Below are 20,216 nucleotides of genomic sequence, written 5' to 3'. Positions count from 1 at the left end.
ACCACTCACCTTTTTGTAAAATATACTCTATAAAATGTATATGCTCCAGCCCACCCTTAAACCCAGTTTCACAGTGAAGGGAAAGGACTCTAACCCTTCATGAGTTGTTATTTGGTTTGTCTGTTTTAATTCTTTTAACATGATCATGATATCCTTATTAAGGTAGATTTATTAGCTACATTGTTTTCTTGTGTCAATTAATTAATTCTCCATTATACGTAAGGAAAAATGTATCTTTAATTTAAAATGAGGTTCCCAGTAGTTGAAAGGAATATGGACATTTTGGAGAGGATTCAGCAGAGAAAATGTGTGAAATTGAATAAACTTTAAAAAAATGCATCAAAGTATTGAAGTTGTAGTATTTAGTATATATTTGGGCTATATTGGTGTCAAGGATGTATTTACATTTAAGGAGTAAAATCATTTATAATATAGAGAACAGTGCTACACTAGATTGACTATACTGTGAAGAAGATGTGGGGGGATGGGAGGATCAAATTATAGAATAATACCTTTGACTTACATAGAATGATTTTCCTTACTCTTAGGACAGATGAACCAGGGCACTAGTTACAAAGGAATTGTTTGCTTTGGGGGAACCTTCAGAACAAGACAGATTCCTTTCCAACTGAGATAGCTGGGAGAATTTCAAGAAACACACCATGTAATCTTTTTAAGAATGGATCTTAGACTGAAAGAATTAAAACTGAAAGAAAAAGGAGTGTTGTCCACATCCACAGGCAATTAAAAAAAACACTATTCATATGAATAATAGTTAGGCTGAAATCTCATCTTGGAACCATCACCTAATCTTATTTTGTGAAAGAAGATTTTTCTTAGGTAATTGCTTTCTTGATCTGCTTTAGGTTCAATAATTCTTTCTTACTGCTTTTATTTAATTGTGTTAAAGTATGTTTATTAAAGTACTAATAAGACTAAAGCCATACTTATTAGAAACGGAATTATTCATTTAAATTTTTTGATATTATGAAATGAAAGGTAGGTTCTAATACTGGAAGATGAATCCTGCAAGTCTGAAAAGTTGTTTTCTGTGTACCTAGTTTTGTTTTTTTCAATAGTTTATTCTGTATCTGACATTACAAAATTTTTATGAGATGAAACTTTGTTTCATCATAAAGGCAATTTATCCTAGGAACTCTAGGCAGGGTACTTCTTCCCCAGTGATTTTTATAGCATCTAATTAATGAATGGATGACTGACTAGGCAATGCCTGTTAAGAGTAGACTTTGCTTATTGTCACCCTTGATAAATTTTAGAATGTTTGCGACTGAAGTTTTTTCCTTCTCTGCTTTTTCCAGCTCTTTGACTTGAATCAAAGCCATTATTCCTTTTCTTGGGAAATGCATCTTAAAGCTTTTTAAATGCTTTTTTTTTTTTTTACCTTTGTCTTTCCTGGTTTTATCTACCTCTTATCTGTTTATTTGCTGTCCACTTTCAGGTTCTGGTTTGTTATATTTTTAGAATAAGTCAATGACTTAAACATTTTAGTCAGTTTTTTTTTTCCTGCCTTTTCTGGTTACTTCCCAGTCACACATATTTTGACTGATTTATTGTGAAAGCACATCAGTTTCCTTTTCAGGCCCATAGCTAGCAGGATCAGCCTACCCCACAGTGGACTGCATGTGGGTCATTTCTTTGCCCCTCTGGTCACTGAGTGAGTCCGGGCCTCATCACTAAGCCGCTAACTGCCATGCTTCTTGCCCGGTCTCCTGGCTCTTGTCAGCTCCTTCCTGTCCTTTCTTCATGCTGCAGGCAGCTGATCTTACTAGAAGGCATATCTCCATTGACCCTCAGTGCTTAAAATCCTTTATTACCAATCCTCTGTCAACTAGATACAATCCAAACTTCTTGATGTGTATAAAACCCCTGCATAAGCTGACCATTCCCACCTGCCTAGTCAGCGTCCTCTCTGCCCACAACTGCTCACACCCTCCCCAAGCCAGTGACTCTGCCCATATCATACACAACACTCCAGGTGCAGGGAGCAGGCTGAGCACAGGCCTCAAGCGATGCTTGAGGGATGCAGTGATAGAAAGTGGTCCAGCGCTGAGCACCAGTGAAATATTGTATTGCTGTAGGTGTGTACCCAAGCCCTGCTGCTCAGTGGAGAAATGGTGAGAAAGGGGTCATCCAGCCACTCTCTCCAAGGGGAGAGGAAAGCTGGTACTGAAGAGCTTGCCGTGATCCACACCCACACTCTGATGCCCTCCACTGTTTCTTTCCCCAACCTCAGCCTGCGACGGTGATCACTGGGGGCCTCACTGCAGCAGCCGGTGCCAGTGCAAAAATGGGGCCCTGTGCAACCCCATCACGGGGGCTTGCCACTGTGCTGCGGGCTTCCGGGGCTGGCGCTGTGAGGAGCGCTGTGAGCAGGGCACCTACGGTAACGACTGCCACCAGAGATGCCAGTGCCAGAATGGAGCGACCTGCGACCATGTCACGGGGGAGTGCCGCTGCCCACCCGGATACACTGGAGCCTTGTAAGTGATGCGCCCCTGGGCAGCGTGGCAGAGCCCTCCCACCCTCGCTGTTCCCACTGCTGCCAGCCTCATATTCCTGTACTTCTATCTCTCTGGCTGCCTAAGGAGTTGCTGAGGGGACAGGACTCTAGGCAGTGACGGCCACTAGGTGCTCCTGCTGTTTGTCGAGCATCAGAGCCCAGTCAGGGTCTCAGAACCAGCTCCATGCATTCCTTTGGCAGAGCAGGGATAGAGGGGCCTGGATGTTGTGTTGAGTAGCAATATTTGGGGTTTCTAGGGCAGATTTGGGTTTCACTTTGACACTCCCTCGATTGCATTCATTTTACACTTTTGGCTATTAATGGTCCATGTGGTTCTGCTCTGTGTGGCAGTTAATTAGATGGATAAAAGAGGACGAGTTCAGTGCCTTAGAGAAGGAAATAGATGTTAGAAGTAGTTCATGCTCAAAGGTTAGCTGGGTTATTTAAGGCTCATAGATTTGTAGGTGTTGTTTTGTGACTATAAAAGGACTTGTGTCACGTTTGTGTAGTATATGTGCACACAGTTTAATTCTTTCTGGAAAACACGGAAGCAAGTACTTAATCTCTACTGTGTTATGCTTAGTTGCTCAGTTGTGTCTGACTCTTGGCAATACCGTGAACTGTAGCCCACCAGGCTCCTCTGTCTATGGGGATTCTCCAGGCAAGAATACTAGAGTGGGTTGCCATGACCTCCTCCAAGGAATCTTCCCAACCCAGGGATGGAACCCAGGCCTTCTGCATTGGAAGCAGATTCTTTACTGTCTGAGCCACCAGGGAATCTCAAGAATACTGGAGTGGGTGGCCTATACCTTCTCCAGGGGATCTTTCCAGCCCAGAAATTGAACCAAGATCTCCTGCATTGCAGGTGGATTCTTTACCAGCTGAGCTCCCAAGGAAGCCCTTGTCTCTACTACTTTCTTTATTTTGTGGGAAGGGCATTCTTTGGTTTGCTTGTATTAGCAAACAGACTAAGAGGCAGAATTTGCCCAAAAAAGTGAGACTTAAAAAATCTTGTTCCCTTACTGAGAAAATCACACCTGTAAATCACAGAACTAAAACTTGAAAAAAATGTGGCTGATTAGGTAGCTGCTTCCTGCTGACAGGGTTAAGGCTGTAAAGTAGAGCTAAAGAAAAAACTGAATTAGCCAAGAAAGCCCTGATTTTCAGAAAAATGGATGAGCATCTCAGACTATTTAATTGTTAATGTTGCTTTTATGGGTTTTTATCAAGGTCCCAGTTGAATAAGGCTTTGAGAAATTTGAAGCAATTTCATAGGAGAGTAAAAAAGGCAAAGGCTTAGAGTAGGAGGTATATTCATTTAATATGGAGCAGGCTCGTCATTTTGAAGAAGAGAATGCTAAAAATTGAGTACAAGGAATATGTACTAATTTTCTTTCTTCTTCGAGATTAGAACAAACACACCAAGTACACTTCCAGTGTAACCCATGGGCTTTTTGAGAGTTGCATGGATAGTTCCTGTCACTAAGGAGTGTGTGGCCAGCGAGAGTCATCTCTCTGATAGGACAGATTCTCCTCAAATTGAAATGGTTTCAGTAGAAAATATCCCCCCAAAAGGGAAGGAGTAGGTGACCCCTTGACCCTTCCAGTCAATATGATTGGTGCTCTTGATGTTAATGAAATGAACAATATTGAACAGAAGAGCTTGTCTATTTTAGGGTCCTGGGTGCTGCTGTGTTTGTGAACCTAAGGGTCGTAGGTTGGGATAAACTGTGGTGTCCTTTGTCACATGTTAATCCCTCAGCTGTGAGGATCTTTGTCCCCCTGGCAAGCATGGACCACAGTGTGAGCAGAGATGCCCCTGCCAGAATGGAGGCGTATGTCATCACGTCACTGGAGAGTGCTCTTGTCCTTCTGGTTGGCTGGTAAGCATCCCACCCCACCCGCCAAAGTCCCCTGTTTCAGGATACCCGAGTGAAAATGCACGGGGAGAACTTTAATACAAAAGAATGTCACATCAATGGATAAAGATTTCAAAATTGGAAATACCGGACCATTTCAAAGCAGGAATTTTTTAGTCCAGAGAAGGCAGAAGGTGATTAAATCCTGAACTTGAAGTTTACTAAGGGTCCTCATGGAAAAGTTAGTAGGCCATCTGTCCTGCATCTCCCTTCAGGATATAAAAGGGAAATATCTTGCCTTTCACATGACAGCAAAAGCTGTTAAACACTGTAAGTATTCAAATAAGCATTTTCATAATTATGTTCTATGGATCATTATTATTCTTTGGGAACATTATTCTCAATAGGTGAAGTGTTGTGTGGAAAAGGTATTTGGTCTTTGAATCTGGAGACTCACTGAGGTAAATCAAGTTTTCCAAGTATTGAAGAACTCAGAGCCTTTAGTGTAATGATCTGTACCTTACTATACTTCCCAACTTTGACCATGATGCTCTTCCTTTGTGTAGTATCTCACAGGCTTGATCTTATGTGGAATACACAATGTCAAAGCTGGTTTACTAGGTAGATTACTCTAAAATCAGGCAATAGTATTGGTTCGTGTTTCTCTGAGTTGGTTTCTGTAAAAGTCTGCTTGAAGACAGAAGAGTGACTGACCAAGGCCTGTTTCCTTCATTAACACACAGAAAACAAAACAGCAGTTGACTTCATGACTACCTTCCATCTCCATGAGCTGTAGTGAAGTTGCTCTTGCCGGGGTTCAAGTGATGTAATTGCCAGATTCAATGATAACTCCTCCATCTTCATTCTACTTCATTCCTCCGAAGCTTTTGACTCTGTTGCTCATCCACCTCCCTTTCCTAATCTCTCTCTCCACTTCTTTGATAACCCCTTCTCCTACCTCTCTTATTAAAGATCTCTTTTCCTAATCTCTCTTTTTTTACATACCATTTTATTTCCTGTGTTTCGCACCAGTCTTTCTCTTTTCTCATGATACGTCTTTCCTGGAAATCTCATTAAGATCCATTACTTGAACAGTCATCAGCTGATTTTTCTCAACGTTGACTTTCTCTGATCTGAACACAGGTATGTATTTGTCGCTGTGCTGTTACACTCCCCACCCTGGTTTTACCTAAAGACATGGGTCACTATCTGCCTGAACTATGCCTAGGCTGGAGCCTTAGGAGGCAGACATGGCATTGTCCTTGTTGTAGGAATAGAGCAAAGAAGACTTGGAGTCCACTTCCAGTCAGAATCATGGGAAGTAAGATTGGGTTCAAATGGCAAGACCACTGGGAGAAGTGAAAAAGAAATATCAGACCCAAGGCAAGAATTGGAAATGATAAGCAGACAAGACAAGGAAGCAGAGCCTGGAGAAACTCCATGGAGCAATAGAGTCAGTGCAAGGGGGCCTTTTATTGAGTGCATGATGGTGAGGCAAACAGAGAAGCTCTTGGAGAACTACTGACTTGGAAGCAGGCCTGTCAAAGTCAGTGTTTGTAAAACCAAATTTGTCATACACCTAAACCTTTCTTAAGGTGATTCTCTTTTTACCCCCCCACTTTTTTTTTTTTTTTTTTGGCCTTCATTAAAACCAACACTTCTCTCTTAGTTGCCCAAAGTAGAAATGCTGAAATATCTTTGATTCCTTCTCTTCTTTTATTTCTTATAGTCAGCCTTTTGCAAACACTGGTCATTACTTTGTTCCTTGGATGAGCTGTAGAAATGTTACTTGCAGAATTTTTGTGTAGACATTGTCTGTAGGGTTGCCTCATCTTGAGGTTGAAGCGTTCTTCTTCTGGGTTGGAGTGGTCATGAGGTAGGATGCTGGTAACCACAAGTTTGGACCGTGAGTCCCAGTAGGAGGACACATGGCCCTCTCCATCAGCCGAGTAGAGCCTCCTGTATATTCTGCACCCCTACCCTGATGGATGTTTCTTACTGAATGTTTCAGGTCATTTTTCTCTAAGTGCAGCTGAGCTTCTAAGTTACACTTCTCTTTGTAACATTTTATTTGTGCAGTGATCCTAGGTGCTTTTCATAGGTGGCTATATATTCCTATTACACATACACAAGTATATATTTCAACTACTAATGTCCTGTGTGCATGCTAAGTTACTTCATTCATAGCCGACTCTCTGCTACTTTATAGACTGTGGCCCACCAGGCTCCTCTGTCCATGGTTCTCCAGACATGAATACTCGAGTGGGTCGCCATGCCTTCCTCCAGGGGATCTTTCTGACCCAGGGATCGAACCCATGTATCCTGTGTCTCCTGCATTGGCAGGCGGCTCTTTCTTTCTTTTTTTTTTTTGGCAGGCAGCTTCTTTAGCACTAGAGCCACCTGGGAAGCCCAATAATATTCTACTTAAAGCTATTGACTCACATTAATCCTTCTTCGCAAACACTATTTCAACAGCATCTCTAAAGCTTATGTGGGACCATTACAAAATGTGAGTAGTTCCTGAGAGAGTGAGAATTTTCACCAGAACCCTGGCTTACCATGGATTGACCCTTGGCATATTTATTTCATCTAGTCATGTTAATATGTTGTGCTAGAATGAGGGGTTAGAGCTATTTTTATATCTGTCTCCCTCATCATATTGTGAGCTAATTAAAGGTTGTGACTTTATCTTTGATTCTCAGAGCTTAGCACGATGCCTGGCACATAGATGATTCTCACTTAAGCACTGATTTGAATCATCTCTCAAAGGCTTTTTCAGTTCCAAGATTCTGGAAGAACTTTTCTCATTGGTAGATAGCTAGAAACCACCAGAGGAGACTTAATTAGCACACCAACTGCCTTTGTGGGTAGCCAGGAGTTAGAGGAAATGTATTTTCTTATGCTATCCAGAATAAACATTTACAAAACCATCTGGTGTTCACTAGCCTCCAATTTCAGAGTGCCCACAGTCTGTCTTTTTTATAGAGAAGGAGGACAAAGCAACAGCTTCCAACAGTTAAAAACATTGTAAAAATCCCTGTTATTTGGGGTTATTTTGTTTGATGTAATAGTAACTCCAATAAATACATGATAAACTACAAAGCCAAGTTATGTGGCCAAAGGAAGTAGAAAATAGTAGAGTATTTCATTGACTTATTGGTAAAGTATCTTATGCTTCTCCACATAGGACTGGAATAAATATGACAATATCTGACAAGACAGACAGCCTCTAGGGTGAGAAGATGTGTCCAAGTTACTCTCTCGATTTCTCTCCCAGGAAATTAGTTTTCCTATTGATCTTGGCCCAGCAATGTTTGTTGAACCTGCTGAGAATAAAAGTGTCTTTTCTTCCAAAATAAAATGTCTAGAATTGTTTCTGTTGAAGTATTTCTTAGGCAATGTTAATGTTAATTCAGATACACAAAATGTCAATCCTTTTTTTAATGCTTCCTTATAAGAAATAAAACCAACAATAAGGTGTATTTTCTCTAGAACATATGGTAAAGTATTTGAATATTCCTTTTGGGCCAGATGTTATCATTTCTGTAATGGATGCTCAATAAGTGCTGTTCACTTACTGTACATGTAAGACACAAGGAAGAACACTTAGGAGGATTTGTGAATGCCTTAGGTTCCCATAATCATTTGAGGTGACTTTGTTTTTTCAACGTAGCTATTTCTTATGATTACTATGCTGCCACCTATGCGTGTATCTTGAGATTTAGGCCTACTAAGAAAATAAGTCAATTTAGAATTTCTAACATCTTTGAGGTGATAAACAGAGTTTGCGTTCTAAAATCTCCTTTATCTAATCTTTGTGCAGCCCTGCGCCCACACCCTGCCTTCCCTTCCTGCTTCCTCTCTTCTCGCCCTTCTCTCTCTTCTTTGACCCTTCCTGGAGGCGCAGCTAATTTTCCAAGTCTCTTTGAATGCAGGGCACAGTGTGTGGTCAGCCTTGCCCCGAGGGTCGCTTTGGAAAGAACTGTTCGCAAGAATGTCAGTGCCATAATGGAGGGACGTGCGATGCTGCCACAGGCCAATGTCACTGCAGTCCCGGGTACACGGGGGAAAGGTAAGGGCAGCCTTGCGCCCCTCTGACTATAGCATGGAAGCAAAGCTGGGAGGGTCCAGGGCCCACACTTACTCCCATTTGTCTGCGACTATTCTATAATCTTCCGAGAAGCATCTCTGAGGTATCAGTGTATTTGACAGATTCCTTCCCAGCTCAGTGCATAGCAACTGGACCACTGATGACGATGGTGAATTGAAGATGCAGAGAAAGCATTTTTTTTAAAAATGAGAAAATATCAGAAACCCATGATGGATCATTGCTACACAGTTAAGTGATTAGGACAGCCACTTGAAACCCCAACACTTCTAACATTTTAAAGATTTTTGGATAGATTTATTTTAAAATAGGGTGCGTACTCAGGTATCTTTAAAAAATACGTCAGGCATAAAGTTTCCTTCCTAAGACGCCCTGTACTCTTAAGAATGTGTGTCGTTTAACTGTGGTGGTGATAGGAATAAGACCCTGTGGGACTTACAGGTCTCTCCTGATGCTTGTGTGGTGTGTGGTTTCATATCCACAGCTTGTCCGTTTTGTGTGTTAGGTGGTAAAGTGTTACCCAGAGTGCTTTGTTCAGCCTACAGCTTCTAATTTGCTCTTTAATCCATTGTATCCTGAAAGACTTGATAACCGAGCTTGTTAGCTTGTCTGTAAAATTAGAGAAAGAGGCTTGAGAGACAGAAGAGTATATTAGCCCTAAACAAAGAATTTGAAACCTCTTTCCTTGGAAATATGCTCATCTATAATGTTCAAACAATAATTGTAATTTCTTCTAGGGTTGTAAGAATTAAATGAGTACGTTAAAGCTTTTAGAACAGTGCTAAATCTTCCAAGTATTAGCTATTATTGTAGTTGAGTGATTCTATGAACTGTATAAATACTAGTGATTATTAACTTGCATGATATCTAGAAACTGTATAAATATTAGCTATCAGCTATCATTATTTTTTTATATCTATGAATTAAAAATTCCTTTAACCTTCTCTAATGTTTTTCTTTCTAAAATTCTGGTCTATGGCTTTTAATAAGATACTGTAGGGTGTTTTCCCCCTCCAATTTAGACTTCACACTTTCTTAGGAAATTTATTTATAAGTTTTGAAGAATCCCATTTAAGTTTTAATTGGATATTTCTGGATAAAGAAAATCTTGTCTTTGAATATTTATTTTTTATTTAGTCACTCTACCAAACTTCTTATTTAATTCTCATGTTATTTTTAGCAAACACTAAGGTTATTTTATTACCTACAGATAAAGATAAATTAGTCTCTTCTTTTCAGTATTTGTAATATGTCATTTACTTGAGTGATTGCATTAATTTAAACTTCTAAATAGTATAGTGGAATAGTGAAAGTTGCTCAGTGGTGTCTGACTCTTTGCAACCCCATGGACTATACAGTCCAGGGAATTCTCCAGGCCAGAATACTGGAGTGGGTAGCCTGTCCCTTCTCCAGCGGATCTTCCTGACCCAGAAATCAAACTGGGGTCTCCTGCATTGAAGGTGGATTCTTTACCAACTGAGCTATGAGGGAAGCCCAAACTTCTAAACGAATGTTGACAAATACAGATAAAAGTGGGAATTCCTATCTTCTTCCTAATTTAGTTGAAAATGGCTGCAGTATAGTTTCCTGTTTGTTACTGGTTTCTAGTAGATGGTCTTTTTCATCTTTGAGTAGTTTTTTAAAAATCTATATTTTTATTAGAAACTTTTAAAGTAATATCTGTTTAGTTTCATTAATACAATTATGTATTTTCCTTAATTTTTGATGTTATAAATTATTGGCACCTTTAGCACATGGTTTCTATAACATGTAACTGGGGTACTCAGAAAGTTTTTGTGCCCTGCTTCCTGGTTTATGGTTGTATTTTGGAAAATGAGGTTGTTAGGTGAATTCTGGATCCATGGTGTATTAAAGTCTTAACATAAAAAGATGAATCAGAGCAAGAGAGGCATGGGACCAAGCAGAACCCTAAGTAATAGTTCCGTGTAATATTTTTGGACACTAAAAATTTAAATATAATAGTTTTCTTGCCCTGTCCAGATTTAAGTCTCAAATTCAAGGAACATAAAATCAGCAAACATACAGGCAGGCTTATACTCATTTAGAACATAGGGAAAGGGGATAACAGCTAATTTTCAGGTGAATTTTTGATTTGCAGCCAGGCAGGCAAAGAGCCAGAGTAAGAGAGGAAAGTGAAGAAGGAACTTGCTTCTTAACTTCTTTTTATAACAGTCGTGGGTTTTTTTTTTGTTTTTTTTGTTTTTTTTTTTTTTTTTTGGTGAACTGATGACATGACTCCTGTTTCCACTTCTGCTCTGATACATGGAAACACACACACACGCAACACAACGACGTCAAGCACATTTGTCATCGTGAAAGAGACAGTGAGTGGTTATGCAACCATTTGTGGCAGGAGGTGTGGGGAAAGCAGTCCGAGGGCCATTTGCCCTTTCCCCTGTTTTGAGAAGTCAGCGAAATATGACCACTGAGGTCAGGCCAGAGGGGAGCAGGTACCACCACAGGCAGCTGGCCCAGAGTGCACCCCGGATGTCGGGATGGCCCTCCCAGGCAGAGAGGACACAGAACAAACAAAATAGGCACCTCGTAGGCAGACAGAGCAGCTCATGGGATGCCCACATAATAGGCTGTAGGGTTTGTGGGATGGTTTCAGAGGACAGTGTGGTGAGGAAGGGTCACGTGGCACAGCCAATCTGGTGGCTCTCAGATCCTCACAAAAACCCTTCCGAAGGGGCTGAAGAGTGTTCTTAATGCTGAGGGGCTGTCGTGGCATCTTTGCGCTGGGGCTTCTGATGGCCTAGCGTGAGTCCACATACATGATTGTTGCCTCCTACGTGTTAGCTGGGTGGAGAGGTCTGTGGATCAGTTGTGGACTCTGTTAAGGGGAAGCCCTAGAATGTTACGCTGTGCTAGGTTCTGTACCATCCTCACAGTGAAGAATGTGGGCCAAAGGAGGGGAAGTCCAGAGTTATAGACAGGAATTGGGGGGATGCAGAAGTGGTCTTCAACAGAGGCAGTCTTTTCTGCTTCCAGTATGGAGGAAAAGCTGACTCTTTCCCAGTGTTCTTTATATAAATATTTTCCCAAGAGCAGAAGTTTCAGGTGTTTGAAAGGCAGGCAGCCGATCTATTGATCCCGGTCCGATGAGGAATGTGATTCTTTCACAGTAAATCATGCTTTGGCCCAATTATCCCGGTCACTCTGGAAGGCCATATATAAAAGGACAAAGGAGAAAATGGGACCTGGTACCCCTTCCATGCTAATGCACTTTCTTTTCCATAAGTTCACAGTGAGATGCAATAAGATAATCAAAATGATAGTCAAATCTATGACCCTCATTGGTTTGGGCATTAGCGTCATGTTTTATTAGATTATCAAAACTTAATGTGTGTCCATTTTTCCAAATTCCAGGGTATTATTTCAAAAAATCTTTAAAAAAGTAAAATAAAACAGGAACTTCATATTTTCATATTTCTACTGTAGCCAGTATTTATTGTTATATTTTTATCTGCCTCTCTGCCATCTCTTAAGAAAGAAATTATTTCCTCTTTTAATGACTTCTAAGATTACTTTCCTTATTCCACATGGGACCACAAAAGCAACACTGAGGGCATAAAATTTGTTGGGAAATGATGCTTCTTTCAGAAAAATGTGCCCAAAAGGGAGGTAAGACTGCTTGACAAAGACTCTTAATTCAGCCAATGAGAAGGGTGTAATCTACTTCACCACTGTGTTTATTTTCAAGATGGAAAAGATCTACTTCTAGAAAGATATCCTACCATTTTGGTATGGTAGGTGGAAACTAACAGGATTCTCTTACAAGTGCCACACTGATGAAAAAGAAGCAGGATGGTGAACCAAGCTTTACTGACTACTTTCCTAAGAAAAATTCGAATGGCTTTTTGCCGTTTAAAACACAAACTTAGTAGTGTGTTTAATTATAGGTTAGAAAGGTAAATCTGGGTCATGCCCAGCTATTATGGATTTTGTTTGCTCAGAAAGAAGGAAGTCTCTGCCAAGATAGAGTAGTCACACTGCTCCCCTGTCTTTGGTGGCAGACGTTTTCCCATGCTTCCCATTTCTCTCCTGTTGCCCATTTTTAGAGCTGGGCTTTTCCTCAAGTTAAATTCCTGGAGTCCAAAATGTAGCGTTTGGGTTTCTTTTAGTAATATGATTTACCTTGAGCATAACTTTTTCTCTTTTTCTGGTATTGCCTTGTAAGGACATCTGGACAGACAGGTTGCCAAACCGTCTTGCCAACCTTTAGCAGAGCCATGAAGAGGCCGGATGATTGACAGCATTTCTTTCTCTAAAGTTTACATTTTGAGGAGTAAACTAAGTGACTTGGCTTAGTAAAGCTGCTTAGAAGTTAAAAATAGAGTGCCTTTAAAAAACACTCTGGTCTAAAAATAGGTATACTCGTGTATAACTTTGCAACACACATCTGATTTTATGCTAAATGAACTTAGTTCAATTACTCCAGAACTTTTCTAATACTTTGTCAAGTGATTGATTTGAAGAGTTTGCCTATTGAAAAAAAGTCTACAGTCTGTGAAACCAAATTTGCAAGAGTCCCTTTTCCCTAAATATGTCAGAACCAGAGTTAACCAGAAAAATATCAAAGGGTTCTCAAGATTTATCCTCTGCTCTTAACTAGAATCCTATCCAGCCCTGGTATTGTTAGTCATCACACCCTATCATTAAAAATATGCAAAGCCTTGTGGAAAATGTTTGCTTTTCAGCCCCTTTCCTGTTGCTTTGAAGTCTGCTTGGATTCATTATCGTGCACTTGCTGCTTGCCTTGTACCCATCTGAAAAAATGCAGTGCTGACCTACATTTTTGACTCTGGGTCTGGCATGACTTGAGATCCACATGGGAAGTGGCTGCTGAGACTCACAGAGTACTCTGCTTGTGGCAGCTCTCTGGCTAGGCAAGACCCCAGCTGCCTCTCCCTTGGCAGAAAGCACTCCTTCTGCTGCGGAAAATCCTATCAAGTCACCTTGCCTTGTCAGAAAGAAAAAGCTGGCCCAATAGGGGGCATACGCTTCATGGAGCCATGAGGATTTTCTCTTGAGTCCTTCCAGCAACTCGGCTTCCCACCCAATCTAACTTACCCAGAGCATATCTTCATCTCACAATCTAAGGCCATTTTTTAAAAGACAATAAGGTGGATTTTTGAGATCTAATTTTTTTTTCCCTTGCTGTTTGGTAGCCCTTCTTTCCAAGAGGACAAGTGAAAGTGAAAGTGAAGTTGCTCAGTCGTGTCCAACTCTTTGGGACCCCATGGACTGTAGACTACCAGGCTTCTCTGTCCATGGAATTTTCCAGGCAAGAATACTGGAGTGGGGTGCCATTTCCTGCTCCAGCAGATCTTCCCAACCCAGGGATTGAACCCGGGTCTCCCGCATTGTAGGCAGACGCTTTACCATCTGAGCCACCAGGGAAGTCCAAGAGGACAAAACCCCACTTAATAAAAATTTTGTGTTCAGGAGCTCACAGTCTCTCTACTGCCTCCTGGCGGGAGTTTCCCATGTTGAAATTGAGAACACCTGATTTCAGTAGCTCAGACTTTCTTTGTCAAGTTACAAAACTTTCTGAATAAGGAGCAGTTATTGCCATTCAGCTTCGAAAGGATAGACATGTGGCTGAGGTTAAAAATTAATATCAACATAAAAGCCAAGAGAATTAACATTTGGTTTTGAATTTGCTCCAGAGTTTTCATTTTGAAATGGGGAAAGCGTATATTTTATTTTATTTAAGAATAGTTAATTTACAATGTTGTGTTAGTTTCCAGTGAACAACAAAGTGATACAGTTAGACATCCATATTCTTCTGCAGATTCTTTTCCGTTTTAGGTCATTAAAAGATACTGAGTACAGTTCCCCATGCTATATATAGTAGGTCCTGTTTACCTATTTTGAATATAGTAGTGTGTATCTGTTAATGCCAAACTCCTAATTTATCTCCCTCCACCCACTACCCACTTTGGTAACTGTAAGTTTGTTTTCTGTGTCTATGAGTCTGTTTCTGTTTTGTAAATAAATTCATTTATGTCATTGGTTTAGATTCCATATATAGGTGGTATTATATGATGCTTGTCTTTTTCTGACTTACTTTACTCAACATGATAATATCCAGGTCCATCCATGTTTGCTGCAAATGGCATTATTTCATTTTTTTTGAGAGACAGCATATATTTTAATTCCCTAATAATGGGCTGGGACTCACACTTGGGCAATTCATTTTCTCCCTTTCCTGGTATCTACTAAAGTGCTATGTATACCTTTAGCAAGGACTAGGTATAAAACATGCTTCCCATCCCAAATTCATATTTTGTTTTTGATTTTACTATTTCTTTAAACAGATTATATGACTGTTACTATTATAATTTTCCTTAATGCTTTTCATATCTATGATGGGACAATCGCTAAGTAAAATATCAAATCCAAAAAGGATCTAAGTGTGTATACAACAAAACCCACCTGAACCTACTGTTTATTCTCACAAGGCACTGACTGATCTCACACTCCCACCTCCTGCACGACAGGTGCCAGGATGAGTGTCCCGTTGGCACCTATGGAGTTCGCTGTGCGGAGACCTGCCAGTGTGTCAACGGAGGGAAGTGTTACCATGTGAGTGGCTCCTGCCTCTGCGAAGCGGGTTTTTCTGGTGACCGCTGTGAAGCGCGCCTGTGTCCAGAAGGACTCTATGGCATCAGATGTGACAGGCGGTGTCCCTGCCATGTGGACAACACTCTCAGGTGAGAGTCAGCTGCCCCTGTGTGATGTGTTCTATTAAAGTTTTCACTGTAGGATCCCTGATGACTCAGATGGTAAAGAATCTACCTGCAATGCAGGAGACTCAGGTTCGATCCTTGGGTTGGGATGATCTCCTGGAGGAGGAAATGGCAACCCACTCCAATATTCTTGCCTGGAGAGTTTCATGGGCAGAGGAGCCTGTCAGGCTATAGTCCATGGGGTCACAGAGTCAGACACGACTGAGTGACTAACACAACTATCCACTATTTGGAAGGAGGGATTGGCAGAGATATTCCCATCCTGAGACCCTTCCTGCCTCTGGATCATCCTGGGCAGTATATGGAAGACTTTTACACTCAATGGTCCAAGTCAGAAGTGCTAAAGTTGTTCTGGCTGTGGATGGATATGAAATCCTATTCTCTGTTAATGACCACTGGAAAAAATTAAACTCGCTGAGGTTAGTACAGTGTTTCCCTAAGAGAGGGATTCTGTGACATTCCCTTAGCAGCCAAAATGCAATGAGAGACATAGGTTAAGCCCAGCTGGGTATGTAAAACCATCACAGAATGAGTCTCATGGCAGCCTCTTTACTCAATGTCTATATAGGCAGGAAGTGTACCGGTGGAAGTTTTGAGAAAGTGCTTCGCTTGTGGTTGCCACATGTGAGATGTGTGTTCAGAACTGATTACTTGAACATAGAACTCACAGGGGTCTTTTAAAGGCTCAAAAATCTCTCGAAGAACTTAAGAACAGGAAACCAAAGTCCCACCCACTTTACCGTACTTTGTCTGCCCCTGAAAATGTCTTTCCAACCATTTCTTCCTCTGCCTCCCCCAAGGACCAGATACACATCACTTAGAATTCTGGGCCTCGTTTACATACTGCTGGAAAAGTTGAGTTTGACTATAATGTGGTACATTATGTAGCAGTTCAGATGATACCAGAGTTACCTTTATTTGCATTCAGCACAGCTGTTACTTCATTTATCCTTCTGAAAGATAACTTTTGGTCACATTAAATCTCAAATGTACTAAAGTTAAAAGTAAATAGAAGCCTGTGGCTGGTCTCTTCTTTAAACCATTGTTGGGAGCAAAAAAAAAAAAAAAAAAAAAGACTTTGCAGTGTGTGTGCATGCATTGAAATACATTTTAGTGGGCATATTAAAGAAGTGCATTCTGAATGTGTCTCCAGCAGTTAGCAAGCTTCTTTAGTCAATTTCTGGTCTTCTTCATTGGGAAATATCACCATCTTTACAGGACAGGTTAAATAAACATTTGGAGAGTAAAACTGAATAATCTCTACAGGATTTGGGTTGTTTTTCGACTCTCCAGTGTTGAATTTTGGCTGCCTTTCCTGCAGTGTAAGGTTTGTCCCAGTGAAAGGTAATTCTCATTGGTAATAGCTAAGGACTTTTTAATGCTGGTGTGCTGTTTCGTTGAATGTAGGTGCAGTCTGAAATCAAATAGATTAATAAACCTATACAAAGGATCTCTGCTTGGAGAAGAATTGGAAAAGCAGAGGAAATGCTGATTTTGCTGAAATTAGTTATCATAATAGTAGATGCAGGGTACAAGTTGACAGTTATTTGATTGATGTCAATATTGTATAAATTTGACATATGTCATGTGTACCTAAGCACATATGCTTTAACAAAGAAGTAAGTGAACTTATTTGATAGTTACATAGATCAAAAGAACACTAAAATCTGTCTGATAATATATAACACATAATCAGAAAATCAAAGACCATTAGCCTATGAAGTGCTTCCCTAAATAATAAAAGCTATTTTAAAATATTAACTTGTACAAATTCCTATTAAAACCAGTTGACCATTGATTATATAACTCTTGTCTTCTTGAGTTCACAGTTGGAGCCACCCTTCTACTCGTAAATCTCGGACTTCTATGTAAAATTCCTGAAAACACAAAGTTCCTTTGAACCAAAAGGAACTTTGTATTAGTTCAAAGTTTAGCCTACCATTTAGTCAGACAAGAGTGTAGCTTGCTGTTGCATAATACATGATGTCTATCCTAAAATCCTTTGTTATAATTATCGAGATAACTAATGAAATGAAAACTATGAATTTATAGTATCTTTAGGTAAATTTTGAGTTCTATGAATGTTCAGATATTGACATATGTTGAAGCCATATATTTGAGTAAGGGTTTGTATCAGTTAGTTTTGCTGTACAAAAAGCCTATCCCAAACTTAGGGATATAAAACAACGTTTATGTATTAGCTGGTGATTTATTGCTTGACTCTTTGGGCTGGGCTCAGCTTGGTGGTTCTTCTGGTGGTCTGTGTGTATTCAGTTGGCAGAGCAACTAGAGGCTGGAATTCCTGTGTCTCTCATGTGTCTAGCATTTGGCTGAGTGATGGGAGTGACTGAGCAATCTAGCACATTAGCCTGAGCGTCTGTACATGGTAACTGGCTTCTCAACAGCTGTAAGAGACAGGGCAAGCCCCAACATGCAAATGCTTTCCAAACCTTTGGTTATACCACATTTGCTAATGTCTCTCCAGACAGAGAAGGCGTCATAACCGAGTCCAGCTTCCTTATACTCCACCTCTTAGGAGGTGGAGTTACCATGCATCTGTAACCATTTTTATTTTTCAAGCTATCATAAGGTTGAAATGAATTTAAATATATTTATAAGTGATGTTAGTATTTTCAATTACAGTACTATTATAGAGCCTAAGGGCATTCTCTGTGACCTGGAATTCTTAAAACTGACTTTTGTAGTGGAAATAATTTTGAATAGGAAAAAAAATTCAAGATTCACTGAGATTCCACATGAGATATGTATATTAGCTCTTGTTAATAAGGACATTTAATAGCTGTGGGCAATCAGGATGTGCCTACTTGCAAATGCCACCTAATTGTCATATATTTGAGCATTAATAATATCTAAGGAAATGAATACAAAGAAGTTCAGTGACTCTATTTTAGCCAACATTATATTGGATACCCATAATAATTGAACTCTTAAATTGAAAAATTTACTAGAATGTTTTTATCTAGTTATATATGTAAATGTACAAAATGGTAGGTATTCCTATCTGTGTATAATCCGATTTCCATATTACACAAAGTGATATGTTGTTTAGAAAGAAATCAGGTAGGAGGATATTACCCTTCAACCTCCACTCTGCTCCTCTAACAACGACACGTAAATCTCATTACCAATTAAGCTGCCTGCATGAGAGCCCATCAAATGCCTCCAAAGTGCTCTAGTTTCCTACATCTAATTACAAATTGCAGAATACTAATTTTGGTGTCAATCAATCTGAGAACCAGTATGCTGCACTAATACTCACTGGGGGGCATTGAATATCAATTTCTCTGTCTGCCTCTAGCTTAGTTCAATTTCCTGTCCCTGAATTGTCTATTCTGTTTAACATTTATATCTATACCATGTATATTGCTTTTTGCTTTTTATTATTGAGTAACATTTCCTACCAAATATGTCCTTTTTAAAAATAGTATCTATCTTAAGGTAAACTACTTTAACCAGTTCATCATTTGGAATATTTCTTTTCTTTTTGTTGTATGTAGGGCCTTGCTAAAATAAAATTAAATTTGCCCCTGCTTTTTGCACAATTCAGGCTTCTATTGGTCCTAATAATAATCCTTTTATCTGTGCAAAATCCTAAGTTTTAACAATTCCTTTTCATATCTAGCCTTCCTACCAGACTGCTATCAAATTTCCTTTTCCTTTGGGGTGGAAACAGAGAAAGAAATCTGGGTTCAAGTTTGATTCTGCCATTACCTGTGTGAGACTTGGAATAATTAGTACCTCTTTCCAGATCTCTGTTCCCTCATTTAAAATATAGAGTCATACCTAACGTTGTGAGCATTAAATGAAATCATCCACATGTGGATTGCTTAGCATGGTGTTAGCACACATTCAGCGCTGGTCTGTACATCCGCTTGCAGTATCATCATAAATGTCACTTAAATGACTATTCCCTGCAATTAATGGTGATTCCTTTTAAGCTATAGAGTTGAGATTTTAAAAATTAATTTTAGGGGACATCCGGCCTTTGTATGCAGACATACAGATTATACTTTAACAAGGCTGGATGACTTGGAGAGATCAGGGGAGGCAGATTCTATGCCCAGCTTCCCACCCCCACTGACACACACACATCAACTCTGATGTTTTCACCTGTTCACTCAGTCTGTGTTTACCATGGGCACACTGTGTGGTAACGAAACACACTTAATTCTCGTTCTCCTGGAGCTCGAAGCCTAGAGGGGAAGGGAAACAAGGGAAGGACGGTAACAAGGGAAGGATGGTAAGAATAAGATTGTACGCAGCACGCCAGCCTTCTCTGTCCATCACCGACTCCTAAGGTCATCATTTATCTGATGTCTCGGATAAATGTCTCCGAACTGTTTGGTTTAGGTCTGTTGTCCTAATGTAATTGTTAGTAACTTTCTCTTTATTCTTAAAAATGCCCTGGTTTAGACAGCAAATAATTTTCACTCTACCTATATTAAACAGTATGCATTTTACTCTGAGTATAGGCTTCTAAGGGAGACTTTGAAGAATTTTAAGGAAGATGATACCATATGATCTGTTTTTTAGTTGATGATTCATGAGTGAACACAGGAAGGAAGATTGAAAGGCTCTTCAGGAGTGGAGAAGACAGATACCCTTGCCCTGGAGTAGGATGGTGACACTGCAGATGGAGAGTTATGGATAGAGTTGAGATATATTGTGGAGTTAGAATGGTTAGGTCCTAGTGATGAAAGCAATATAGGAGATGAGAGAGAGAGTTATTAAGAATAACTGAGGTTTTTAACTTAAACCGCTGAGTGGCTGGTTGGTTCCATTGCTTTAGTGGGAAGTAATGGAGAGGGATGGAACCCCACTCCAGTACTCTTGCCTGGAAAATCCCATGGACAGAGGAGCCTGGTGGGCTGCAGTCCATGGGGGCGCTAAGAGTCGGACATGACTGAGCGACTTCACTTTCCCTTTTCACT

At 40.1% G+C, this 20,216-nt stretch overlaps 1 protein-coding gene across 2 annotated transcripts in view; it reads left to right on the top strand.

Moving 5' to 3' along the window:
- Nucleotides 1-20,216, top strand: part of MEGF10 (multiple EGF like domains 10) — a 184,901-nt gene that overhangs the window by 120,231 nt on the left and 44,454 nt on the right. For both annotated transcript variants that reach the window (XM_042250276.2, XM_027969975.3), the window contains 4 exons: nt 2,255-2,501; nt 4,284-4,404; nt 8,316-8,452; nt 15,016-15,228. In XM_042250276.2, the coding sequence (XP_042106210.1) occupies nt 2,255-2,501; nt 4,284-4,404; nt 8,316-8,452; nt 15,016-15,228 (718 nt within the window). The remainder of the gene's footprint in view (nt 1-2,254; nt 2,502-4,283; nt 4,405-8,315; nt 8,453-15,015; nt 15,229-20,216) is intronic.

The sequence above is a fragment of the Ovis aries genome, chromosome 5 (genome assembly GCF_016772045.2).
Source record: "Ovis aries strain OAR_USU_Benz2616 breed Rambouillet chromosome 5, ARS-UI_Ramb_v3.0, whole genome shotgun sequence".
NCBI lineage: Eukaryota > Metazoa > Chordata > Mammalia > Artiodactyla > Bovidae > Ovis > Ovis aries.
The sequence above is the reverse complement of the archived record's forward strand: the minus strand, read 5'-3'. Positions and strand labels throughout refer to the sequence as shown.